Source organism: Callithrix jacchus, chromosome 9 (genome assembly GCF_049354715.1).
Source record: "Callithrix jacchus isolate 240 chromosome 9, calJac240_pri, whole genome shotgun sequence".
Lineage (NCBI taxonomy): Eukaryota > Metazoa > Chordata > Mammalia > Primates > Cebidae > Callithrix > Callithrix jacchus.
In genome coordinates, this window is record NC_133510.1 from 119895055 (window position 1) to 119922821 (window position 27767).

Here is a 27767-nt window from a genome sequence, read left to right on the forward strand (position 1 = left end):
CGGGTGGAGGTGAGAAGCTTCCAAAAAGGACTGGATCTCATTCAGAGTGTTGAAGTCCTGGGGGCTCCAGTCCCTGAGGTTACTGGCTCCCCACTCTGAGAGCAAGCAGCACCATCAGAAAGGAAGAGGCAAAAGTCTCTTTATCTCATTATGCAGCAAGCTACCTAAACGATGATCTCAGAGGCCTCCCTCTGCTTGTACTGACACATATACACACACACACACACGCACACACACACGCACACACTGCTGTCTGCTGAAACCCGATATGAGGTCTTTTTTAAAATTTATTTCAAAGCCTCCCTCACTCCCTTTCTCTCTCTCTCTCTCTCTCTCTTCACAGACGCGCTGCAGTGAAGCTAATCAAAATCAATGACTCCTTGGCAGCCAGAGAAAAGTGGGGGGTGGGGGAGAGGGAGGGATGTTGCCAGCACTTTGCACACTGTGGAAATATTTTGTAAAAAACAAGAACCACCCCACTATCTCATGCAATCCAAGTAATGCAACAGGAGAGACGGTGGAGACAATATATACATATATATCATGCTTCAATTTCCTAATACAAATGTCCATCAAGAAGTCAAATCTCATATAAAAACAAGCATTAAAAACAACCCCTTGTCAAAAATCGGGGCGGTCAAGAAGTGCACTCCAATGAATGATGTGCAAGGAAAGGCCAGGATTCAATAAACACATGGTCTCTAATAAAACAGGAGAATGTCTACAAGGGGCTTGGCTGGGAAGCTCTATTAGGAGGTAATGGGTGCCCCGGTTCTCTCAGCAAAGTGGCTTCATTGAAATCAAAATCACCCAAAATGCCAACCCCAGCGTTCAGAGTTTGGATCCTCCAGAGGAAAACATCAAAAGCCAGTAAGCAAGTCGGGGTTGAAAAAGGGATCCTCTCACCTTTCATCTTCTCCTGTGTCTAGGTGGTCGGCATGCCCCCACCATGATCGTGAATGTACAGCCTTAAAGGAGCAGAGAACTGTGACTGGATACAACTGTGTAGTCATTAAAGCCCCTTCCCAGAAAATGGGGTGAGCTGGAAAGACCCTAGTCTCTGGCTAAGAAAGTGATGAAATACAAGCAGAGACTATATTATTCTAATGAATTTGCCTTCTCTCAGTTTGTGGCTTGGTGGGAATATTGCCCGCTGCTCTCTGCAGCCCCCACCTAAGCCAGGGTCCCCTACAAACATCAACTAGGGGGAGGGCACGAGTGATGAGGAGAAACACGTTCCCCCCAAAATAAGGGTTCTTTTTTTGCTTTGCTGAGTGCAAAGCTGTGGGGTGGGAGCCTTCCCTTGCATTCAGCAGCCCTAGGGTTGCATTTCTTTTTAAAGGGCCATTTAGGAAAACATAAGGAATGGATTTTTAAAAGAAGACAGAAAGAAATCCAGCTGCCAGCTTGCAGCAGCACTAACAGGTTGTACATTCTAAAGGACCTGGTCATTTAAAGCAAAGCGTATGGGGGGATGATTCCCATTTCAGCTGCATCCACTGTAACAAACGTGGATCCCACTGCTGGCTTCTTAGAACTGGAGAGGTGTCTGTTAACCAGCCTGCTGGACCCTCTGTCTGTAGGTACCAGGTGGTGACCTGCAAATCCAGCCTTGGAGAATGACTGTCCGAATCTGCAGCCTGACATCTTGCCACCTCCGCTTTGAAAATGGCAGTGTATGGTATCTTGCACAGAGGAAGAATACCTGCTTATGTTGGATTTTTTTTAAATGAAAGCAAAAAATAATCACTGCTCCCTGAAGAGTCTTTACAGCCAAGTCTCTGTCCAACACACATCTTTTTTTTTTTTTTTTTTTTTTTTTTTTAGCCCTTCTAGAAACTTCTGAAAATAGTAGCTTATCCTTGGGGGGAAAAATCAGACCTCTGTCAATCAGTGAGATGCTGGTGCATTTCATTTCAATGGCCTGCTTCCTCCCCCAACGTCCCCTGGTTATAAATCATCTTTGACCAGAATGTAGCCATTTCTTGGCTCTTTAATCCATAAAACCTAAGCCCTGAAACCCCCTTGGGGAGTGGAGGAGGCTGTGGGCTGAACTCCGAGGACACTTTTCTGGGGGTGGAGGAGACAGCAACCAAGTCATGCATGAGGTCAGCTTTCTGCCTCATAACGAGCAAGCCTCTCAACACCATCCTCCCTCCTAGACCCCAAGGTTTGCTCCAAACCACCTCTGGATATTCGTCCCCACATAGAGAAAGAGAAAAGACTCTCAAGTGGCACTTTTGCAACTTGTCCCTTAAAAAAAAAATCCGAAACAGCAAAATAGAAATCTCTCTTGTCCCCTGCTCTTCCAGGTGTCAACAAAATACCACAGCAGCACCAGCAGGAACGCACTTAGCACCAGCAAAATTTTAAGTGAAGCACCAGAGACGCAAAAATCCCATTTCTCTTGACATCACAGTGGGATCTAGCGATCGACCAAGGACAGTACGGAGGGAGAGGCTAGGACATGTCAAGAAATGGAGGCATCCCAGACTTCTCCTACACGCTGGCCCCAAGTCCTCACTTTTTTTTTTTTTCTTTCTATCATGCCTTTTGCACTGTTACCTCTCATTCCACCAACATCTATCCCCAGGGAGTTGGCCGATGCTGGGGCTAATTCCCACCAGTCTTCGAAAATAGTTTCTAAGTACACAACAGGCATCTCTTTTCTGGCGCCCCAGACATTACAGAATATCAAAGTTCACATCGCAAGGTGCAGAAAAGGAAGGCGACCATGTCCTCAACAAGGCATGCACTGATAACGTAATATTCATATTTTCTTTTTTATATATATATAGAGCTGTATGTAAATAGCATTGGGGTGTCTTTTTCTGCAGCTGGATTTCCAAAGGGCTTCCCCAGTCCCATTCTGTGTTTCTACGATCGCTCCAGGCGCTGTCTTTACTCTCCACTTCCTTCTCGAAGTGCCAACCGCGGCCTTTCAAGCTCTGGGCTCCCCCTCTGGAAAACGGGAACCAGCTTTCTCCAAGGACACAGGGTTTTCACCAACCTGCAGAAATAAAGATTGGCATTTTGGTCAGTGCAGACAGCTGCTGGGGGTGACGTCAGTGCAGTGGGCCTCTGCACAGTCAGCCCCGGATGTCGGGAGGGTGGGGGAGGGGAGAGCTATTGGATGCAAAGCTCTGGTTTTGGAGGAAGGATGCCTCAAAAGCTAGTCTTGGCACTCCTCCCCTTACCAGAGTCTCTGTCTATTTAGCAGGCTTACCCAAATAGACATTTGTGCACGCACACACACTCCCCTCTCTGCTTTTAGACCTAGATGTTTACATAGGCATCTTCAGAGATTTTTTTGAAAAGAAGAATCTAGAGCCACACGACCTTTTTACTTCTCTAAATTCAGGATAGGACCTTCCTCTATTCATTTCTTAGACCCAGCTTCGAAAGAGAGTTGTAGGGCAGTCTCTGTTCTCTTTCATTTGTTCGTTCATTCATTCATTCATTCATTCCCAAATATGCCAAGTGCCATACTAGGGGCTACAGATTCAGTGATGTAATTCTTGCCCTTGAGGGGCTCAGAGCCAACAGGGAGATGGGAAGAAACGGATAATGATAGTCCCATGTCAAGAGCATATGCAATCCAGGAAAACATGATCTGTGGAAGCCCAGGGCAGACAGCTCATAAGGGTGACAGAGAAGACTCCTCAGCAAGAGCGGCAGACCTCTGCTATTGAAGAGTGCCAGGAAGCTAACCAGGATAGGAAAATGAGGCATCCCAGGCAGGGCAGAAAAACCAGCCCATATCCAAGAGCATCTAAAACAGAAGGCACAACATGTGTGCACAAATGCTCATGGCAGAATTACCCCTAATAGCAAAATATGGAAACAACCCAAATGTCCATCAACTGATGAATAAACAAAATGTGGTCTATCCGTACAATGGACTATTACTCAGCCATAAAAAAAAAAAAGGAATGAAGTATTGATACTTGAAGATGGATGAACCTTGAAGACATCATGCTAAGTCAAAGAAGCCAGACACAAAAGGACACATATTATGTGACTCTGTTTATATGAAATGTCCACAAAAGGCAGATCTTCTGAGACAGAAAGGAGAATGGGAGTTGCCTAGGGCTGGGGTGGATGGAAAGAATAAGGAAGTGACTGCTCATGGGCAGTCACTTTTAGGGAAACAAAAATATTCCAAAGCTGAATGTGAAGATGGCTGCACAATTCTATGAATATACACATCATCACTGACTTGTACACTTTAAAAGGGTAGCTGCTTTTTTTGTTTGTTTGTTTTTGAGAAAAGATCTTGTTCTGTTGCCCAGGCTGGAGTGCAGTGGTATGATCTCAGCTCACTGCAACCTCCACCTCCTGGGTTCAAGTGACTCCCCTGCCTCAGCCTCCCAAGTAGTTGACATTATAGGTACACACTACCATGCCTGGCTAATTATTGTATTTTTAGCAGAGATTGGATTTCACCATGTTGACCAGACTGGTCTTGAACTCCTGACTGCAAGTGATCCACTTGTGCTCCCAAAGTGCTGGGATTACAGACATGAGTCACTGTGCCCAGCCTTAAAATGGTAGATTTTATAGCTCTAAGTTAGCGAGGGAGATAAGAACATATCACACCTGACTCTGAAGCAGGTGGCATAAGAATGACTATGTGAGTAATACACACCAAGTGGTATAGGAGAGAAATTGGGAGGAAGATCACTTTATGACTTCTGGGTTTGAAAAAGTCTGAGATGTTGACTTGTATGAACTGTACCAGCTGGTATCCTTGACTACTGGCTTCCTTCTGGGTTTGACCAACAGGAGGCACTCATGGGAAAGTAAGATTGGGTGTCTGTTCCCCAGCTCCCCTCCCCCTAGCCAGAGGTTGGCCACAGTCCTGCCTGGACTCTGGTACAGTGACACCCTCCTGGGGACTCCAAGTACCATTCCTTTCCCTGGCGCCAGGTCAGGGTGATAACAGCTCCTCTCTATGGCCAAGCCTGGGGTACTGCATTCATTCTTACTGGTTTCCAAAACCCTGCCCACGCCTTTGCCATTGAACCGTTCTTAAATTCTCCTCTGATTACTGAGTCTACAAATATTCTCTGCCTCTTCCTTGGCCCGTAACCGATACATCTGACAGCATGAAAGAGATGAGTCACAAACACATGGACCCCAGTCTACATCAGCTGACAGTCACAAGGACCCAAATCGGTGACTTCAGACCTTTTGCTTTTTTTTTTTTTTTTTGAAACGGAGTTTTGCTCTTGTTACCCAGGCTGGAGTGCAATGGCGCGATCTCGGCTCACCGCAACCCCCAACCTCCACTTCCTGGGTTCAGGCAATTCTCCTGCCTCAGCCTCCTGAGTAGCTGGGATTACAGGCACGTGCCACCATGCCCAGCTAATTTTTTGTATTTTTAGTAGAGATGGGGTTTCACCATGTTGACCAGGATGGTCTCGATCTCTTGACCTTGTGATCCACCCGCCTTGGCCTCCCAAAGTGCTGGGATTACACGCTTGATCCACCGCGCCCAGTGCTTTTTTTTTTTTTTTAAAGAAACTGGGTCTCTCTCTGCCACCGTGCCATCATAGCTCACTGCAGCCTCGACCTCCTGAGCTCAAGCGATCCTCCCACCTCAGCCTCTAGCTTGGGACTATAGGCAGGCACTGCCACATCTGGCTAATTTTTTATTTTTATTTTTTATTTTAGAGACAGGGTCTTGCTACGTTGCCCAGGCTGGCCTCAAACTCCTGGCCTCAAGTCATGCTCCCACCTTGGCCTCCCAAAATGCTAGGATTACAGGCATGAGCCACCATGCCAGGCCCGTTCCCCTCCTATCTCATGAGGGCACAAACACATTAGGAGTTCTGCATTGTTGTGTAGCATATATTTTCATAGAATATGGAATTAGAGTCATCAATCAACTTAATGGATAAATACGCTGAATTGAATTTATGAAACCAGCTTGTGTAACCCCTAAACATCACCATTGGTGTCTAGCCATAAATTTACAGAATGCAAGTCAGTGTAGCCCTGCAGCATCAGCCTGAAATAATTATGCTGCCTTAGGCACAGGTGAAACGGAAGGAGAGAAAGCAACACTTATTAAGTACCTACTGTGTTATTGAGTGTGTGAACTTCATGCTAAGCATGGTTATCTGCACCAGAAAAGGCCAGGTGCCTGCTTCAAATTTGCCTCCAGGCTTATTGGGAAGATATGCCATGCCAGAGGCCAGTACTATAAATGACCAACGTCTGGAAGTGAACTGATGGCCCAGAAGTCAGGATGGGGTTACAATCACCAGGAAAGCTTCAGAGTGGACCCAGGATTTGATCGAGGCCTTGAAAACACACACACACACACACGCACGCTTTTTCCATATTTGGAAAAAGGAAGCATAATTAGGTGGGGAAAGGGGCTACACCAGACCAAGGACAGTGATAAGCATGTCTCAAACAGTGAAGCATGATGAGCAGGGAACTATCAGAAAGCTGAAGGAATTGAGCTCAGGTGCTATGGCTCGTGCCTGTAATCCCTGCACTTTGGGAGGCTGAGGCGAGGATTGCACAAGTCCAGGAATTTGAGGTTGCAGTGGGATATATTTTTTATACATAGGATTTGTTTTTTCTTTTACAAGCAGCAAGTAGTAATTGTGCAATTTAAAACTATTTTTAAAACATCAAGTCCATCAACACTCGTGAGCCACTGCCCCGCCCTTGGGATGTGTTCCTTCAAACTTGGTTCATGAAGAATGTTCTCAGATGCTAACTCACAGCTAAAGCTCGCGGCTGGAGAGATTCATGAAATACCTTTGAAAAACATGTCCCTGTTTCCGTTCTTCATCCACCTTGTGGAGGGGGTAGGTGGGCAGAGAGGGAGAACCTGAACCCTAAAGTCCTGCTTCCCTGGGCTGTAGTGATGCTGTGCTGCTTTGGGCACAGAAAGTGAAAGCTGAGAACCACGAATGCCACTGCAACATTAGATGGGGCAAGAGGCTGATTCCCTTTTTCTGATGTCAGCAAAGAATTAGGACTCTTGGATTCCCCTACTAAGAGGCCCAAATTTTGAATTAAAAAAAATACCTCGGCAGGGCATGGTGGCTCTTGCCTGTAATTCCAGCACTTTGGGAAGCCAAAGAGGCCAGAAGTTCGAGACCAGCCTAAGCAACATGGCAAAACCTCATCTCTACTAAAAATACAAAAATTAACCAGGCCTAGTGGTGCACACCTGTAATCCAGCCTCAGGAGGCTGAGGCACAAGAATCTCTTGAACCCAGGAAGTGGAGATTGCAGTGAGCTGAGATCATGCCACTGCACTCCATCCTGGGCAACAGAGCAAGACCCTGTCTCAAATAATGAATAAATAAATAAAATATTTTAAAATGCCTGTTTTGTTCCTGCTGTTTACACAAGTGAGATGTTACAAATTCAAACCGCAGAGAAGAATATACAAATAAAAGAAAAGCCCCCTTCAACCTAACCCCCAATCCCCCCTCTGCTTCCCAGAGGCAGTCGGTTGTGTAGCCTCCCAGAGTATTTTCTGTGCATTTGTACATGCCATGTCTCTTTTTTGTTATGTCCCCAGAGCCCAGCACAATGCCTGGAACATAGTAGGTGCTCAATGCATTATCTGTTGAGTGAGAATAAATAAGTGACAAATGAAAAATGACGACAGGCTGGGTGCGGTGGCTCACGTCTGTAATCCTAGCACTTTAGGAGGCCAAGGCAGGTGGATCACTTGAGGTCAGGAGTTCGAGACCAGCTTGGCCAACATGGTGAAACCCCGTCTCTTCTAAAAATACAAAAATTAGCCAGGTGCAGGTGTCATTAGCCAGGTGTAATCCCAGTTACTTGGGAGGCTGAGGCAGGAGAATCGCTTAAACCCAGGAGGGTTGCAGTGAACTGAGGTTGCACCACTGCACTCTAGCCTACAAGACAGAGCGAGACTCCATCTCAAAAAAAAAGATGGCAGATTCTCGGCTCTTCAGTCTTTGGTTTCAGCAGGTTGATTTTGACCAAGGAGTTTGGATGGTACCAGTAGTCCTAGTGCTTAAGACTTGAAAGAAAGGCTGGGCATGGTGGCATATGCCCCTAGTCCCAGCTACTCAGGTGGCTGAGGCAGGAGGATTGCTTGAGCCCAGGAGTTTGAGACCAGCCTAGGCAATATAGCAAGACCCTGTCTCTAAAACAAACAAACCAACAAGCAAGCAAAATGAAACAAAGACTTGGAAGAGTAGCTTTCCCTGCAGAATCCTCCTGAAAAGAAAATTGCTCTGGTCCACGTTATACCTTAAGTCTCCTTCTGTATAGTTCGTGTTGGCCAGTTAGGAAGCTGGGCACTCGGGAGACTGGAAAGGAAGCTGAAAAGACAGCTAGGGTGCAGTATGCGAGGAAGGAGAAGGCCATTTGGCAGCCTCTGGAAGAAGCATTAGCTCTCCTTGGCCCAGCCCTCTTCTATCAGTGAATAGTAATCAGTGCTATCAGCTACTAGATACTGATGACCTAAAGTCTATGGAGAGAGACCTGAGAACTCAGAGCTCCTACCCACTAGGAAGTTATGGCAGGAGGGCCTTGGAAGCCCAGCTCACTTGACTTTCAGAAGAGTAAGCAGTGAGAGCTGGGAAGTAGCTCAGCACAGAATACACACACACACACACACACGCACAAGAGCACACAAAGATCCTTCTTAAAGCAAACTGTGGCCTATAAACAATGTTGCTCATGTCCTACGTCCCACATGTTATACTATGCACCTTCTTCGACCTAACAATTTCACTTTCAGGAACTTCACTTTTTGTTTGCAAAGTCATCCAAATATGAATGTCCCCTGCCGGGCACGGTGGCTCACACCTGTAATCCCAGCTTTGGGAGGCCAAAATGAGAGGGTCACTTGAGCCCAGGAGTTCCATACCAGCCTGGGCAACATAATGAGACTCCATCTGCACACACACGATTTTGTTTTTGAGATGGGTTTTTGCAATTATTGCCCAGGCTGGAGTGCAATGGCACAATCTTGGCTCATGACAACCTCCGCCTCCCAGGTTCAAGCCATTCTCCTGCCTCAGCCTCCCGAGTAGCTGAGATTACAGGCATGCACCACCATGCCTGGCTCATTTTTTGTATTTTTAGTAATGACGGGGCTTCACCATGTTGGCCAGGCTGGTCTCTAACTCCTCACCTCAGGTGATCCACCCACCTTGGCCTCCCAAAGTGCTGGGATTACAGGCATGAGCCACTGTGCTGGGCCACAAACAATTTTTAATTAGCCAAGTGTGGTGGTGCACGCCTATAGTCCCCGCTACTCAAGAGGCTGAGGTAGGAAGACCACATGAGCTCAGGAGTTTGAAGTTACAGTGGTCTATGATCATGCCACTGCATATCAGCCTGGGTGACAGAGCATGACCCTGTTTCTAAAACAAAACAAGAGTTCCAGCTGGGTGTGGTGGCTCACGCCTGTAATGCCAGCACTTTGGGAGGCTGAGGCAGGCGTATCACCTGAAGTCAGGGGTTAGAGACCAGCCTGGCCAATATGGCAAAAACCCTGTCTCTACCAAAAATACAAAACTTAGCTGGGCAAGGTGGCAGGTGCCTGTAATCCCAGGTACTCGGGAGGCTGAAGCAGGAGAATCACTTGAACCCGGGAGGCAGAGGTTGCGGTAAGCCGAGATTGCATCATTGCACTCCAGCCTGGGCAACAAGAGTGAAATTCAGCCTCAAAAAACCCTACCAGAAAACAGGAAACATTGTAAATGTCCCCAGGGAAGTGACCTTATAAGGAAATGCTGGTTCATCCAAGCAACGGAACATCATGCAGCCGTCAAGAAGGATGATGAAAACCTTTGTGTGTTGGCATGGGAAGATCTCAACCACCTATTTTTAGTGAGGAAAAAGCAGGTTACAAAACAGCATGAACAATATGAGCTCATGTATTTAAAATAGGGTACGTGTGTGGGTGTCTGTGCATCAAGGGAAGTGCACAGGGGGCCCCCTGAAATCAGGGGTCACGAACTGAAATGCAGTGGACCCAGTAAAGGTACCCAGGAGGGGCTGGGGACACTGGAGTGTTTTTATCCTTTCTAAAGGGGTTTCTGACACTCATCTCTAGCCTGTGTCTGCCACATGGGGATACATGTGTTAGAACACATTGTTAGATCTTTCCATTTTTCAAGAAAAACTGGAAATACAGGCTTCTACCTGAAAATAACTGATTTTTTTTTTATATATAGGATCTCACTTTGTTGCCCAGGCTGGTCTCGAACTGCTGGGCTGAAGTGATCCTCCTGCCCCAGCTTCCTGAGTAAGTAGGCACTGCAGGCACATGCCACCATGCCTGGCTAAAATGCCTTACTTTTAAGTGTTGGGGGCAAACCAAGAAGGTCAAACAGAACTCAACTGCAAGCCAAATTCAGCTAGGAGACCACCCATTTTCACCCCTGCCTGAGACACTCAGACACTCTACAAGCACTTGGCATTTCAGCTCACCTCATCGGAACCCTCAGCAGCTATCTCTGGGCCTCAGGTGCTCCATCTGTACAATAAGGAAGATGGGTAAGCTGTCTCTAGTGTCCTGTCTGGCTCTGGCTAGGTTTCCAGAGTGGGGACCTTTTCGGCTCGTGGATCATTTGAGAGTTGGATCCAAACTGTGTTTTCTGTCCCAAGTAGGGGGAAGTAGAAGAGGATGGTGAAATCAGCCAATGTTATTAGCTTAATTACTGGGTGTTCACAAATTTCCTGAGGCCTCCCCTAAATTCATTCACTCATTCATTCATTGATTTATTCAGCAGTTAGTGAATGCCACCAGGCCCGGGTGCTGGGATATGGTAATGGGCAAAATAGTCATGGCGGTTTGCATCTTTCTGGGACCTGAAGTCCAGTGTTGCCCAGGCTGGCTCACCACAACCTCTGCCTCCTGGGTTCAAGCCCTGATGTAGTGGTTCTCCCAGTCCTGTCAGAGTGGCCTAAGTGGGCTCTTGGTGAATCACAGATTGGGGAAGGCAGGATTAGCAACTGCTTTAAGCAAATGACTCAGAAAAGTTCGGAGAGCTCTCACCCATACCATAAAGATGGGCCCATGGAATAAACTTCTTTTTTTTTTTTTAAAGACAGGGTTTTGCTCTGTTGCCCAGGCTGGAGTGCAGTGGCACCATCATAGCTCACTGCAGACTTGACTTCCTGGGCTCAAGCAATCTTCCTGCCTCAGCTTCCCCCAAGTAGCCGGGAGTACAGGTGTGCACCACAATGCCTGGTTAATTTTTATATTTTTGGTATGAGCCACTGCACCCAGCCAGTGGACTCAATTTTACACCAAATAAGAACATCACATACCATAGGCTGTCATTCACCATTTTCTGAACATCAGTGACATGCCTTGTACACACTGGAGTAGATTACAGCAGGCTTCCTTCATGCTAGCAGCTCATTACAGATATGAAACAGAATTGGTTCTTCTAGACACTCACACATATGGGGGCTGAATCTGTGCCAGCCACTCTGTATACAGAGCTCCTCCAGTGCAGATGCTATTATCATTCCCAGTTTATAGATGAGGAAACTGAGGCTCAGAAGGTAATGGGATTGGCCTAAGGTCACACAACTGGCAAATGGGAGATGGAGAAAGCTATCTGAAAGTAGTCCTGACTCCAAAATTCATGTCACTTTCCATGAAGCTCCCCTGGCTCAGCATAAAGTATTGATGAATAAGATAAACAGTTACCAGGGCTACATTTTCTGAATCAAGCCTTAGGCTTTTTGGTCTGCCAATGGTCTCAAATATTCTAAGTCTGAGCTGTCTTTGAAAATGGTACCTCGGCTGGGCACGGTGGCTCACACCTGTAATCCCAGCACTCTTGGAGGCCAAGGCAGACAGCTCTGGATCACTTGAGGTCAAGAGGCTGAGAGCAGCCCGGCCAACCCTTGGGTTGGTGAAACCCCTTCTCTACTAAAAATACAAAAATGAGCTAGGCATGGTGGCGGGCACCTTGTCATCCCAGCTACTTGGGAGGCTGAGGCAGGAGAATTACTTGAACCCGTGAAGCAGAGGTTGCAGTGAGCCAAGATCACACCACGGCACTCCAGCCCTGGCAACAGAGCAAGACTCTATCTTTAAAAAAAAAAAAAGAAAATGATACCTCTTCTTGAATCCATTCCAGTGACTCTGACGCATCCGTATTCCTGGAAGATCTCCCTCTCCAGCCATGCAAGCCACTTTGTGTTAGTTTCAACCAGCATCAGTATGTTAGCATCTTACAGGGTTTATTAAGGACCACGCACTAGCTCCAAGAATATTAGATGAATATGACTCCTGCCCCCAGGATGACAGCTACAGATAGGCAGGTGGAGAAGCTTTCCATATAGTGACGTTGCTGAGACATGGAACCTTTCCCTGAAGTGGGGACAGGCATGCTAGGCATCATCCGCACCCCGACACTGGCCAGAGGTGTGGTCCATGAAGAACGGTCCACAGCAAGGCAACAGAGATTCAGCTGAGGCCAGTCACAGCTAGCTCAAGAGCCAATAGACACTTGGCATATAAAGGCCAGTGACACAGGCTGGGCGCAGTGGCTCATGCCTGAAATCTCATCACTTTGGAAGGCCAAGCCAGAAAGATTGCTTGAGCCCAGGAGTTCCAGACCAGACTGGGCAACAGAGTGAAACTACATCTTTTAAAAAAAAAATTAAAAATTAGTGGCACACACCAGTAGTCCCAGCTACTGGAGAGGCTGAGGTGGGAGGATTGCTTGAGCCCAGGTCGAGGCTGCAGTGAGCCGTGATTGCACCACTGCACCCCAGCCCAGGCAACAGAGAGATCCTGTCTCAAATAAATGAATAAATAAAGGCCAATGGCATGAATGAGACATGGGAGCCAACAGCAGTGTTTGCAGATCTTGATCATATGATTTTATGCTCTAGACAACCTTTAAAATAAAAGAACACTAAGTATGTTTTTTTGTTTGTTTGTATTTAAGACAGAGTCTCACTCTGTCACTCAAGCTGGAGTGCAATGACATGATCTGGGCTCACTGCATCCTTAGCCTCCTCAAGCAATTCTCATGCCTCAGCCTCCCAAGTATCTGGGATTACAGGCATGTGCCACAACCCCCAGCTAATTTGTATATCTTTGTATTTTTTTTTTTAGTAGCGGCAGGGTCTTGCCATGTTAGCAGGTTGGTCTTGAACTCCTGACCTACCCCTCCCAATTCACCCAAAGTGCTGGGATTACAGGTGTGAGCCACTGCACCCAGCCAAAAAAAATGCTAAATATGTTTTGATATCAAAGTTCCATTTGAGAGCATTAAAAACTTTTTCTTTTTTGATACAGAGTTTCTCTCTGTCGCCCAGGCTGAAGTGCAGTGGCACAATCTCAGCTCACTGCAACCTCCACCTCCCAGCTTCAAGTGATTCTCTTGCCTCAGCCCCCAAGTATCTGGGACTACAGGCAAGTACCACCACAACAGGCTAATTTTTTTCTATTTGTAGTAGAGATGGGGTTTTACCATGTTGGTCAGGCTGGTCTCCAACTCCTGACCTCAAATGATCCTCCTGCCTCGGCCTCCCAAAGTGCTGGGATTACAGACATGAGTCACCCTGCCTGGCCAAAAAAATATTATTATTACTTTTTATTTCTATTTTTGAGACAGGGTCTTGCTCTGTTGCCCAGGCTGGAGTGTAGTGGCGTGATCACAGCTCACTGCAGCCTCAACCTCTCTGGGTTCAAGTGATCCTCCCACCTCAGACACCCAAGTAGTGGGACTACGGATACGAGACACCACACTTGGCTAATTGTTCTTTTTTTTTAGTAAAGATTGGGTCTCACTTTGTTGCCCGGGTGTCAAACTCCTGGCTTCAAGCAATCCTCTCACCTGTGAGCATTAAAAAAAATTTTTTTTAATTAGTTCTTTTTTTTTCTTTGAGACAGGAGGTCTCACTCTGTTGTCTATCCAGGTTGGAGTACAGTGTGTCATTTAGCTCACCGCAGCTTCGAACTCCTGGGCTCAAGTGATCCTTTGCTGTTCCTTCACCATGATGGAAAGAGTCTTAGCGCCCAACCACAGTGGGTGGGGAATGTAAATGATGCACTAACCAAATAAATTAGAAATACTAACCAAATTCTAAGAAGTGTCTCATAGAAACATATTCAAAGGTTGAACAAATGCCTGTGATCTATGGAGAAAGTCAGGTTACAGATAATATATTTAGAGTGATTCCATGTGTTAAAGTACATATCCAGCCAGGCATGGTGGTGCACACCTATAATCCCAACACTTTGGGAGGCCAAGGCAGGAGGTCTTGAGCTCAGGAGCTCATACACCTGTAGTCACAGCTACTTGGGAGGCTGAGGTGGGAGAGTCACTTGAGCCCAGGAGGTCGAGGCTCCAGTGAGCTACAATCCTGCCACTGCACTTCAGCCTCGGTGACAGAGTAAGACCCTGTCTCAAAAAAACAAAGAGAGAGAGGGGGGAAGAGAGAGAAAGAGAGGGAGAGAGACAGGAAGAAGGAAAAAAGGAAGGAGGGAGGGAGGGAGGGAAGGGAAGGAAGGAAGGAGAAATGGCAGAAAGAAAGAGAGAGGGAGGGATGGAGGGAGAGAAGGAGAGAGGGAGGGAAGGAAGGAAGGAAAGGAGGGAGGGGAAGGAAGGAGAAATGGAAAGAGAAAGGAAGGAAGTATGAAAGAAAGAGAGAAAGGAAGGAAAGAAGGAAGGAAGGGAAAGAGAGAGAGGGAAGGAAGGAAGGAAGAGAAATCACATCACAAAAGGGTCTAATCTAATGCAATGGAAAGACAGAGAGGCTTACAAGCTGTCTGGTCTTCACATGGGAAAGTATTACTACTTTTGCTACTCAGACCTTCTCTCAAAGTTGAACCTCCTTTCTCCAGAGGGAAGACTACAGTATTTTCCAAATAGTTCCCAATGAACTTTCAATATTTTTTGCAAGAAAAATTTACTTATCTTTCCGAGACAGGGTCTTGCTCTGTTGCCCAGGCTGGAGTGCAGTGGCACAATTACAGCTCACTGCAGCCTCTATCTCCTGGACTCAAGCAATCCTCCCACCTCAGCCTCCCAAGTAGTTGATAACACAGGTGCGGACCACCATACCTTGCTAACTTCTTATTTTTTGTAGAGCTGGGGTCTCACTATGTTGGCCAGGCTGGTCTTGAGTTCCTGGGCTCAAGTAATTTTCCCAGCTCAGCCTCCCCAAGTGCTGGGATTACCGGTATGAGCCACCATGTCCAGCTACCTTTTTTTTTTTTTTTAAGGAATATGATATCAAGTTTCCCAGAGCAATTAAATTCCGCCCTGCCCAAGTCTCTGGCCCATGGAGCAAAGGTTCAGTGGGGGAAAGCTCTGTGGGAAAGCAGCCATCTTGGATAAGCCCATTGACTCTCCACAGGAAGAGGAAGGAGCTTTCTCCTTGCCTGGCCATCCAGCAGTCACAAAATGATGCATCTTATTGATGTGGGCTAAATCAGAAATCCCCCACTCAACAGCAGGGGCACCAGTTTGGAACAGGAAAGGAAGAGGGGAGCCAGAGCTGAGTTGAACGGTGAGAGTTTAAGGGTGATGGAAACCCAGTCGATGTCCACAATGTTCTCCTGGCACCGAGGGGGGTGGGCATGTGTGAGCATGATTGGTTCAGGGATCAGGGCCTCTCAGACCTTGGCAGGAGGTGAACTGGTTTACTTCTACTAAGAGGTGAGGGCAGGGGCACAGCCTGGGTCTCATGTCTCTGAGTCTGGGGGCACCTGAGGGCTGTGACTGGGACTCATTCATCTCTGCATCCTTGCACCTGGGCACCCAGCCCTGGCACCAAGCTACTTTTTTTTCTTTTCTGAAATGTACTATGCAAAGTCTCACCTCCAGGCCACTGGATTTGCTCTCTCTCTTCCCAAAACACCTTTCTTGCATGTCTTCATATAGCTGGCTCCTTTGTGTCATTCAGATATGCTATTCCCCTGGTTGCTCTTCAGAGTGGCCTTCCTTCCCTCATCGCCACAGGTGAGGAGTCCCTGGGGAACTCTCTATTATGTTACCTTTGTGTATTTGTGCTTCAGAGCCCTGAACACTTTTTGAAACTATCTCTGTGTTAGATTGCATAATCCAAAGGTGGCCACTATAATATCTCCCATTCCACATGCTATTCCAGAACCCCACCACTCCCGCATGAGGTGGACTCTAATTCTGCCCCATCTTGAATCTGCATCAGCTTTTGACTTACTTCTAACCAAAGTGACTTTGGAAGCTGGGTCAGAAAAAGCAAAGCAGCTTCCCCCTAATTCCTTGGGATACTTGCTTTTGGAGCTCCCAGTCACCGTGTCAGAATCCGGCTGCCATGCTGTGAGGAAGCCCAAGCCACATGAAGAGGCAGAGTATAGCTGCTCCAATTGACAGCCCCAGCTGACTCCCAGTATTAACAGCCAGATATGTAAATCAGGTTGCCTTCCTACCCTTGACTCCAGCCCCCAGCCATCCTGGAGCACAGACAAGTCACCCCCACTATGCTCTGACCAAATTCCTAACCTACAGAATGTATGAGCATGGTCAAATATGTCAGCCTTCCATATAGATGGGTTCCACATCCACAGATTCAACCAATATTGGAAAAAATAAAATTAAAAAACAACACAACAATTTTTAAAAATACATATAAAAACAATACAGTATACTTATTTACATAGCATTTACATGGTATTGGGTATTATAAGTAATCTAGAGATGATTTAAAGCACACAGTGTGTAGGTGTTATATGCAAACACTACACCATTTTATATCAAGGACTTGGCACCCTCAGATTTTGGGATCCAAGGTGGGCTCCTGGAACCGCCCCTTCCCAGAGACAGAGGGTGGCTCTAGTTGTTTTAAGCAAAACTTAGTAGTTTCGGAGTAATTTGTTACACAGAAGTAGTAACAAAAACAATATTTACTTATTATCTGTCTCTTCCCAGTAAAATGTGGGCTCCATGAAAGCAGGGAACTCCACGTCTTGGTCCTTCCCGTATCCACAGTGCCCTATATATAGAAGGTACTCAATAATTAGCAGTTGAATAAATGGAAGAATCTGAATTTGGAAAACAACAGTGATGATGTTGCATAGTTTCTTTTTTAACTTTTTATTTTAACGGAGTCCCACTCATTCTGTGGCCCAGGCTGGAATACAATGACCCAATCTCAGCTCACTGCAACCTCCGCCTCCTAGGTTCATGCAGTTCTCCTGCCTTAGCCTCCAGAGTAGCTGGGACTACAGGTGCACGCCATCATGCCTAGCTAACGGAAACAGGATTTTACCACATTGGCCAGGCTGGTCTCAAACTCCTGACCTCAAGTGATCCACTGGCCTCAGCCTCTCAAAGTGCTGGGATTACAGGTATGAGCCAGCATACCTGGCCAATGTTGCATAGTTTCTGATTCATGAAATGCAGCACAGTTATTGTACACCTACTATGTGACAAGCAAGTCGCCAGGGCTAGGGACACTGTGGGTTAGCTTTCTATTCCTGTGAAATCTATTATAGGGACACAAGGGAGGACCACCAAAGAAACAAAAGCCCCCATCCAACAATCCGTATCTGCCAAACATAGATCTAAAAGGCCGACTTTTCAGAAAAACTAGAGTTGTGATTGCCAAATGCAGCCAGCCCACATCTGGGGGTGTATTTCATTATCCCCGGGCGTGGCTCTTTTCCATCCACAGCTCAATCACTTGTACTCTGGCCTCTCACTAGGCGAGCGGATGACTCCAGACAGGGACCATGTGGCAGGAAGGCTGCCTGGTTCTGCACATCTGGCCCCTTCCCGGGGGGTTCCTCCCCAACAGCTGTCCTCCCTGGGCTCCCTCGCCAAGCAGAAGGCCAAGCTTTCAAGCTCTAAAAGTAATTCTGGCAGGGGTGCTTCGGGCTGGAAGGGAGGCCTGCGGGATGCGCCTCCAGGTTTAACCACTTAATCCCCAAAGTACCTGCCAAGAACCAGTTAGCATGTCTGGCTGGCTGTCCAGGCCGTCATTAATTCATTAAAGCAGGCTCCCGCTGGCCCATTATCTTCCTTGCCACTGACCACGTCGCCTTATGGGCCTGCAGAGTCCCCCTATCTCCCCTTCCCCTGCTCTCAAAGAAGGATTCTACCCAGCTCTGGCCCCAACTCCCAGGGAGATTCCTGGGCTCCATTCTCTCTCCCTCCCTGCCCCCTCCCTAGGCACGCTACTCCCTCCCTCCCAGGCCTCCGCCAGCCAATGCTCACCATAAAGCATCTTTTGTTCCCTCTCCCCTGTATCTTTGAGTATTGACCGGTTAAATCATACCCATCTCCTCCTGGCCACCCCAGCCTCAGAGGAGCTTCCCCTGGGGCTCTGAAAGAAAGGGAATTTCACTTGTACAGGAATTCACCGTGCACCACCCTGTCTGCTTACTGCCCCATCTCCTCTTCCCCTGCAAGTCATGGGGCGAGGGGGGCTGTGCACCCTCAAAGGCGGAAACTCTAATTCATTGAGGATCACTTAGGTGGGCGCTCTCTGCCTTAGCTTCCCCTTTGAAGTAAAAAGAATGGCTCTGACTATTTTATGACATCCTCTGTTGAGTGAAGTTAAGAGACAGACACTGCACTGGACACTTTTTTTTTTTTTTTTTTTGAGACAGGGTCTTGTTGTCCCCTAGACTGGAGTGCAGTGGTGTGATCTCAGCTCACTGCAACCTCTGCCTCTGGGACTCAAGTGATCCTCCCACCTAGGCCTCCTGAGTAGCTGGGACAGGTGCACACCACCATGACCAGCTAATTTTTGTTTTTATTTATATATTGTTTGTACAGATGAGGTTTCACCATGTTGCCCAAGCTGGTCTTGAACTCCTGGCCTCAAGTGATCCGCCCACCTTGGCCTCCCAAAGTGCTGGGATTACAGGATTGAGCCACTGCACCCAGCCTGTACTGGACACTTTAGATGAATGTTCTCTTATCATTCTCCCAATAACCCTGGAAACAGCTCCAGTTTACAGATAAAGGTGCAGAGAAGTAATGGTTCTTTCTCAAGGCTACGCTGTCAGCAAGTGGCTGGGCATTAAAGAGTCTCTTAACCATTATTCTCTCCTGACCCTCCTGGCACTGATTTCCCAGGAAGGCAGGCAGGAGTGGTGTGGAATTGCCAGCAGAAATAATGGGAAAATGTTGACTACCTTGGGAAAGAATGACAGTAAATGCACAGTAATCATCATGATGGCTCACATGTAAATCCACTGTTCTAGAGCTTTCTGTGTATGAATTCATTTAACCCTCTTAATAATGTGCCTATGCATTAAGTACTATTATTATCCCCATTTTACATATGGGAAAACTGAGTCTTGGGTGTTTGTTGCTGTTTGTTATTTTCTTTTAAATGACTACTAAGAAAAGTATTGATGGCTCGCAGGATAGGCTCAAAACAGGTATGCTGAAAATATAAATATATATATACTATATACGTACACACATACATACATACAATTATTATTATTATTGAGTTGGAGTCGCACACTGTCGCCCAGGCTGGAGTGCGGTGGTGAGATCTCGGCTCTTCTCCGCTCACTTCTTGGGTCACTGCAACCTCTGCCTCCCAGGTTGAAGAGATTCTCCTGCCTCAGCCTCCCAAGTAGCTGGGATTACAGGTGTGCACCCCCATCCCCAGCTAACTTTTGTATTTTTAGTAGAGATGGGGCTTCACCATACTGGCCATGCTGGTCTCAAACTTCTGACCTCAGGTGATCCCCCTGCCTCGGCCTCCCAAAGTGCTGGGATTACAGGTATGAGCCACCCTGCCGGGCCTGTATGTTGGAAATACTGATCCTGCATATAGCTGAGCACACCCTTGAAACCTATGAGAATTGAAAGTGGTGGTTCCCACCCTATATGGCTGGCACAGGCCTCCCTCAAACACCGAAGGTACAGCTGTGAACATTCCCCTTTCTCCATCAGAGTAGGGAAAGTGGAGAGCACTCCATATCCAGCATAGAACGCCAAAAATTGTCTTCCTCCAGTGAATTTTCTGTCTCTTCTACTTAACTTACCAGAGCTGGGAAAAAATGGGCTTCCCCAAATCAAACTAAAAGCATGAGAAAGGCCGGAGCCGCTGGTATTCTGAGATCAGATGTAGGCTGCAGGGAGAGAACCTGATCCCGGCCAGTGCAGGGAGCTCCAGCACGGGTAACCCTGGCTGGGAGCGCAGAAGGCGGGTGGTGAGCAATTCTACGGGTGTCCCGAGGGTAGGAGGGGCGGCCTGGAGGGAAGCCGTGCGGCGCATCCTGAGGTCAGGGCGCCAGAGCCTGCAGAACCCTGGAGGTTGTGGCTGCTAGGGATGCCCGGGCGGGACACAGCAGGTAGAAGAACCCACAGGTGTGGGAAGACGGTGTCTCAGAGTCAGGGCGCAGCACGGAAGTAACTCGGAGGTAGAAGCCGAGGGAGGCGGGGGAAATAAACTCCGCAGCGACAATTACCTGCTGCTGCCCCTCAACATCGATGCAAAACAGCGAAACCCCTCGCCGCCGCCCTCCCCTGCAGCGCAGACCCCAGTTCCCCAACTCCTCCCCTGCGCTCCAGCGCAGAGCGGCGCACTCTGCCCGCCCCTCCCGCATCCTCCTCTTTGGGGATCCGGGCGGGTTCACACCTCTGACACTCACACACTGGCAAACGGGAACACTCAGACAACCTCCGGCCCAGAGTCCTCCGCCTCCCGGGAGGGGCACCTGACATCCCGCACGCCACGTCCCGGGAGGGGACCGCTTTTCCAATCTCCTGGACGACAGAACCAAAGAAAGCCGTGTCCCAGCCCTCTCCCCATTTCTATTTGATTTTACTCCCTTCTTCTCTTGCCTTCTAATTCACTTTTCAATTGTCTTACAACTTGTTCTCCAGGCACTTTCTCTTTTTCTCCACCCTCTCCAAACTTCTTGTCCCTCCCCACCTCATCGCCTGGTTTTTCTCTCCCTCTTCACCCACTTTTTTTTCTGCCTCTTCCCAAATTCCACGCTTTGGGCTTCGCGTCTGTCGCTCAACTTCCTTTTTCTGCTCCACGAGATCCATCCAAAGTGTTCTTCCCGTTCCTGGGATTGGGCAGCCTCAGCCTGGCCCCATTCAGTCGCGGGAGCCCCCGGCCTCTCCAACTGGAGGAGGAAGAAGGCGGAGAGTAGTGGAAGGGACCCCCGGCGCCCGGGAGCCCTGCGGAGTGCGCCCCGAAGCGCTCACTTCTCTTCGTCAGCGCCCAGGCTGGGCGGGCCCACGCGACATCTGTCGCCTGCGGTCCCGGCTCACACCCCGTGCACCCCCGCAGCTCCCTGGGCGCTGCCACCCCCCACGCTCCGGCTGCCGCCTTTCCCGGCGGGCGCAGGCGCTAGGGCCTCGCCTTCAGGCGCCGCTCCAGCTTCCCAGGGTGTCTGCGGTGCGAGGCGGGGCTCGGCGGTGGGGACCCAAGGGCGGCTGGCTATATCACCTTCGATCTTCACCTTCCGGCCCTAGACCCATCTATGGTGGACTCAGCTTGATTCTCTCCACCTTCATTTTCTGCAACGCTCCTCGCTACTCCAGGATCCAGAGTAGTAAGGCGATGCTTACACTGTGTGCTTCCTCAAAGCGCCTAGCACAGTGCCAGACGCACAGCTATGGCACAATAATTTCCCCCCAAGAGCCTATAACCTTCCTCCCACTGATACCAACCACACTAGGCGCTCAAGGCCCACGTCCAGTCCTAAGCTCTCAAAACATCACTTCCCTAAACAGTGCCCAGCACCCAGAAGGAGCTCAGTAAATGTTCCTTCCTTAAGGCTTCCCATTGGAGTTTCCCCAAAAGCCTCCTATTCCAACCCACTGCGAGGGCGTCTCCTTCCCAACGCAGCTACAACCGTCTGAGGAGAAGGAGGCCAAATTCCTTAAACAGGACAACTCACTGGCGAAGGAGCGAAGTTGGCAGGGCAGAGGAAATTTGCAAATGCGCGGGGCTTGGGGTCGAAGATTGGGCCAGCCGGAAACAAGGAGGACGAAGTCTCGAGATGCGATTGGGGTGGCAGAGAATGGGGATCAGAGATTGGGGAAGTGACACTTAGGGAGAAGAGGTGGGAGCAAAGGTGAGGGAGACGGTGGCGACTCAGGAACGGCAAGAGGCTTGAAGGGGACAGGGGACCTTTCTTAAAACTGCGACAGATTATAAGTATTTGGCGTAGCTTTCAGCTACATTCTCATCGCAAGCACACTTTTTACTTGCATTGTGTGTTTATTTGTGGGGCTGGTGGGGATTATGGAGGCTGAAGTCCTCCGCAAGCCAACCAGCTCTAAGGGAGAAAGTAGCAAGATGCGCTTAAGGACTCGGAGAGATGGGGGCAGAAACGGTGGACCTGACACTTGGAAGGAAAGACGGGGGCTGGGCAGAAGAGCTGGCCGGGGGTGCTTGCAAGAGAAGAGAACAGAGGAAGAAGGGAAAGGGAAGAGAAGAAAGCCAAACTTGCCACTCTCCCGCTCCCGGGCCAGCCCAGCGCCTCCAGTGCCCAGCTGCCGCGCCCTGGCTCTCGCTCGCTCGCTCGCTCGCTCGCGTACCTGTTGCTCGCTCCGGCTGGGTCTCGGCTCCGGCCCCACCAAGAAGCCCCGCGTTCCTACAAGTTCCGCCTGCCGAGCAGCCAGGCCGCCAGCGCCGCCACCTGCGCGGCCGCGCACAGCCAGGGCCAGTAGGTGGGGAGCGCGCCGGGCGCCGGCGCCCTCCGGCTCCGCGCGCGGCGCCGCCACATGGTGCGCTGGTGCAGCTCGTCGCCGAGCGCCTTGAGCCGGGCGGCGGTGAGCTGCGCGGCGGACGAGCGCAGCCCCAGGCGACCCGCGCTGCAGGCGCAAACGGCCGGGGGGCCGCGGCCGCGGTGCAGGGGGCACGGGCACATGACCGCTGGCCTCGCTCCCGCCCCGCGCTCGGGCCGCCCCTCGCCTCCTCTCCCTCCGGCCTCTGCGCCCGCCGCCGCCGCGCTCCAGCCGCCGGGGGCCTCCCCTGGACACCAAGTTTCTCCTTGTGTTGTGCGTTTGTTGTGCTGACAGCGCTATTATTAATTAAAGTGTCACATGGTGGAGGGGGGCGGGGAGGGGGGTTACATCATCCGGCCCCCGGGGGTGGGGGGGGCTGCAGGCAGAAGAAACCGAGAGGTAACTTTTAACCCTAGCGGCGCCGGCAGCGAGGGGCGCGCGGTTTGGGAGACGGGGTAGGGCGGCGCGCGGCTACGCGAGAAGGCGCCCCGCGACGGAGGTCCCGGGCTTTGAGGGTCTTGGGGGACCCCCGCGGAAGCGAGGGAAGGTTGTTCTCCTTCCCCTTTTCCTGAATTCAGCTCGAGTTCCGATTTGGCGAAGGAAGCAGCCTTGTTTGCCGTTTTGGAAGAAGCTGATACTGAATTCGGCTGCCTGATTCAAAAATATTCCGAGGCTGTTTTGTTTGGGGGAAGTGGGTGGATTCAAAATCTTGTGGAAGGGCCAGATTACACCTAACTTGCCTCGTTTCAGGTCTGACTGGGCACCTGTAGGCTTTCAGCCTGATCCTAACGCGCCCCCAGCGCCCGGCTAGAAACCCTGACGTAGGCGCAGTGGGAGGTTGGAGGGGTCGGTCCTGAGCTCACGTGGGGCGCGGACAGAGGCTTTCTCACCGCCCAGTACCTGCACCCAAAGGGCCCTCACAAGGGCCTTTCTAAAGGGAAACTTCTTGTCTGCTTTCTTTGTGAACGTTATTTTCTTGATGGGGTTACAGTTTTCTGCGACGATCCCGATTTATGCGCAGTAGAGACCCTAAGGGGTCAGCGAGAGGAGGGGTGCGGGGGACTTTAATTCCCCCTTTTCCAACCCGACAGCCGCTCCTGTGCACCTCCAGACTGGAGAGTCTGGAGTTGTCACAGCCAGTGAAGGTTCAGATGGGTGGGGCGGCTCTCAGGATTCTTCAGGGGAGAATGAAACCTGCGATATTAAATCCACTGGAATTCAGGCAACTTTGGGATTCAGACGATCGGGATGAGTCCAGAGGTGGCTCGAAGGTGGGAGTCTGGAAGCTGCTGAGGGAGCTTCCATTCTTTCCTTCCCACCGCAGAGTATAACCATGATTCTCCAATCCTGTGAACTTAGTTTTGGTCTGAATTGATCAGGAGGAGAAATGTCTGCTTTGGCCTGCAGCGCGGTGAAATGACAACAAAGTCAGGACTCAGGGCCCACACCTCCATATGATCCTGGTGGCCCTTTCCCTCACCTGGCTCCAATTCTCCTAGGCTTCTTAATGGCCAAGATTTCCATGTCTGGCATCTGTAGGCTTTGGGCGCCCTTGCCTCTGCTGCCTAAAGGTAAATCTCCCAACAATTCTATGAGCAATTACTATAATATTTCAAAGATGAGGAAGCTGAGGCATAGGTAGATAAGGCCTCTTGCCTAAGCTCACAGAGTAGCTAAGAATGAAACCTGCATGTGAATTAGGGCAGTATGCCGCAGGCTCTAAGCTCTTAACCACGGTTTTATACTGCCCCCTGTAATCTGGGAATAATAATACCTCCAACCCAGGACTGGGGCAGAGATTAAATGAGAGAAATGTGTGCCAAGCACCTGGCACGCAGTGGGCCCTGGATGAACCTTGGTTCCCTTTGCTTCTGGCCAGAACTGCTTCCCATTCTCCTGGGACTCACCTCCTTAATCCCCCCCTAGTCTCTGCAGAGGGGACCTGATCCATTGCCCGGGTGTAGCGTTCCAAGAATGAAGACACAGTGTCTATTTAAAAAGCCCTTTGGATTTAAATCGAACAATTCCCTCCCCCCTCTTTTTAATCTGCACGCTTTTAACGGCTCACTTCATGGACATTAATTTTAATGGGACGATTATTACCCTGTTTGGAAGCCTGCCCCTTGAAATGCTGGGCTCTCAAGGTGGTGCTGGGTCGGGTCCCAGCAGCTTGGATGTTGTCTGTAGAACAGGGGGTGCAGTCTTGGCCGTGGGGATGCAATGTTCAGCAGAGGGGGAAGAAAAGGGGATGATGGAAAAGTGGGAGAGAAGGAATAACCTCTCCCTTTCTGATGCTCTAAGTCTGGCAGGCCTTAATTTGTACATACTAGTTGTCCTGTGCTGCTGGACCACTTACTAAGTAGGGAGCATGGGCTTCAGACCTGGCTTTTTGGAGCCTCCATTCGCTAAGCTGTACAGTGGGGATAATAATAGTACCCACCCCACAGCCTATATACCAGGAAAGCCCTTACTTAAAACACTGCCTGGCCCATCAGAAGCTTTTTTTTTTTTTTTTGAGACAGAGTATTGCTCTGTCACCAGGTGCCAGGCTGGAGTGCAGTGGCGTGATCTTGGCTCACTACAACCTCTGCCTCTTTGGTTCAAGCAATTCTCCTGCCTCAGCCTCCCGAGTAGTTGGGATTACAGGCACATACCACCATGCCCAGCTATTTTTTTTTTTTTTTTTTTTTGGTATTTTAATAGAGACAGAGTTTCGCCATATTGGTCAGGAAGGTCTGGATCTCTTGACTTTGTGATCCACCCACCTTGGTTTCCCAAAGTGCTGGGATTACAGGTTTGAGCCACCACACCCGGCCTTTCTGCCTTTTTTTTTTTTTTTTTTTTAACAGTCTCACTCTGTCACCCGGGCTGGAGCGCAGTGGTACAATCTCAGCTCATTGCAACCTCCACCTCCTGGTTTCAAGCAATTCTCCTGCCTCAGCCTCCCAAGCAACTGGGACTTCAGGTCCCTACCAGCATGCCCAGCTAATTTTTGTATTTTTAGTAGAGCTGGGCTTTCGTTATTTTGGCCAGGCTGGTCTCGAACTCCCAACCTTCAGTGGTCCTCCCATCTCAACTTCCCAAAGTGCTAGGATTACAGGTGGGAGCCGCCATGTCCAGCCCCATCATTAGCATTTAATAAATGTTGAGTACTGTTAATATTTTATAATGAATTATGTAGTTGTCAAATAGTGTACTTTGAAGAATGTTGGGGACCCACACCCTCAAATATATGTGGTTCCCCTATTGTGGATTAGTGATTCCATTGCTGATATTAAGCATTGCCCAGAGAAAGTGAATTCTTTTTTTAAGATGGAGTTTTGCTCTTGTTACCCAGGCTGGAGTGCAGTGGTGCCATCTCAGCTTACCACAACCTCCGCCCCCCCAGCTCAAGGGATTCTCCTGCCTCAGCCTCCCAAGTAGCTGGAATTACAGGTATATGCCACCACCCCTGGCTAATTTTGTATTTTTTAGTAAAGACAGCATTTCTCCATGTTGGTCAGGCTGGTCTCGAACTCCTGACCTCAGGTGATCTGCCTGCCTCAGCCTCCCAAAGTGTTGGGATTACAGGGGGTGAGCCACTGTGCCCAGCCAAGAAAGCAAATTCTTTGGGAGGGTAATGTAACAACCTCCTAGCACTTTTTAAATTGTCTTAATTTTTATTAATTTTTTTTAAACATGGTGTCTCTCTCTGTGGCTCAGGCTGGAGTGCAGTGGTGAGATTATAACTCACTGCAGCCTCCAACTCCTGAGCTCAAGCAATCCTCCCGCCCCAGCCTCTGAAGTAGCTGGGACCACAGATACATACCACCACATCTGGCTAACTTAAAAAATCTTTTAAGAGATTGGAGTCTTGCTATGTTGCCCAGGCTGGTCTTGAATGCCTGGGCTCAAGTAATCCTCCCACCACAGCCTTGCGAGTGGCTAGAACTATAGATGTGCACTGCTGTGCCTAGCTTCTCCTAACGGCTTAGTAAAAATGAGTTGTTGATTTCAATGTTTAACTTAATAAGCACTTATATAGTGCTCGATCTGTGCCAGGTGCTCTTCTGAGTGCCTTAGACATATAACTCCTTTAATTCCCCTGATAACCCTGTGAGACAACTACAATTATTAGCTCAATGTTATGTATGAGCAAACCAAGGCAGAGGGCTTAAGTAACTTATCCAGAGTCATACCTGCCTGGTCCCAGAGTTTGAGCCCTTTAGAATTAGGCTGACATAGGGTGACAGGGAACTTGGAAGAGAGAGGGAGGTTCTTGTATGATAAATGCCATCCCCTGGTCCACCCCAAGTGGATACGTCCAAGGTCTAACCCCTGGAACCTCAAAATGTGACTATGTTTGGAGATAGCATCTTTAAAGAAGTAATTAAGTTAAAATGAGGTCACTAGGTTGGACCTGAATCCTAGTGACTTATGACTGGTCTCCTCATAAGAAGAGGAAATTATGACACAGACACAGACAAACAGAGTAAAGACCACGTGAAGATAGAGGCAGAAGAAGGTATCTACAAGCTAAGGAAAGAGCCTAAAACAGGTCTTTCCCTCACAGCCCTCGGAAGAAACTAACCCTGGCCGGGCATGGTAGCTCACACCTGTAATCCCAGCATTTTGGGAGGCCCAGACAGGTGGATTGCTGGAGGACAGGAGTTCAAGACTAGCCTGGGCAACATGGTGAAACCCTGTCTCTACAAAAAAAAAAAAAAAAAATACAAAACCAAAAGAAATAGCCGGCATGGTGGTATGCACCTGTGGTGCCAGCTACTCAGGCAGCTCAGGTAGAAGGATTGCTTGAGCCCAGAAAGCTGAGGCTGCAGTGAGCTGAGATCATGCCACTGTGTTCCATTCTGGGTAAGAAAGTAAGGCCCTGTCTCAAATTAAATAAATAAATTTAATTAAATTAAAAGGGACCAACCCTGTCGACTCGTTGATCTTGGACTTCCAGCCTCTAGAACTGTGAGAAAATACAGTTTTGTTGTTCAAGCCCAGACTGTGGAGTGTTGCTAGGGCACCCCTATGCAAACAAATACAGAGAAGAGCAGTGTCCTCAATGGGAAGCTAGACGCAGATATTTCACCA

General features: G+C 49.0%; 2 protein-coding genes across 5 annotated transcripts in view; one reads left to right on the forward strand and one right to left on the reverse strand.

Moving 5' to 3' along the window:
• Positions 1 to 710, forward strand: part of RNFT2 (ring finger protein, transmembrane 2) — a 115115-nt gene extending 114405 nt beyond the window's left edge. For 2 of the 3 annotated variants that reach the window (XR_013522142.1, XM_009004744.5), the window contains exon 11: positions 344 to 710. Coding sequence is in view for 1 of the 3 variants with exons in the window: in XM_009004744.5 (XP_009002992.1) it covers positions 344 to 376 (33 nt within the window). In the remaining 2 variants the exon portion in view is untranslated. The remainder of the gene's footprint in view (positions 1 to 343) is intronic. The other variant, XR_013522140.1, reaches the window with a different exon arrangement.
• Positions 711 to 1786: 1076 nt separating this feature from the next.
• On the reverse strand, positions 1787 to 22965 carry HRK (harakiri, BCL2 interacting protein). 2 transcript variants are annotated; one of them, XM_009004742.5, is made up of 2 exons: positions 22500 to 22965; positions 1787 to 3010 (listed from the first exon to the last, which is right to left on the reverse strand). In XM_009004742.5, exon 1 carries the CDS (start codon positions 22829 to 22831, stop codon positions 22556 to 22558), a length of 276 nt encoding a protein of 91 aa, XP_009002990.2. In that variant the 5' UTR covers positions 22832 to 22965; the 3' UTR covers positions 1787 to 3010; positions 22500 to 22555. The 2 variants fall into 2 exon arrangements, with proteins under 2 accessions (XP_009002990.2, XP_035113643.1); XM_035257752.3 differs by lacking the exon at positions 1787 to 3010 and adding an exon at positions 20944 to 21076.
• Positions 22966 to 27767: the final 4802 nt, after the last annotated feature.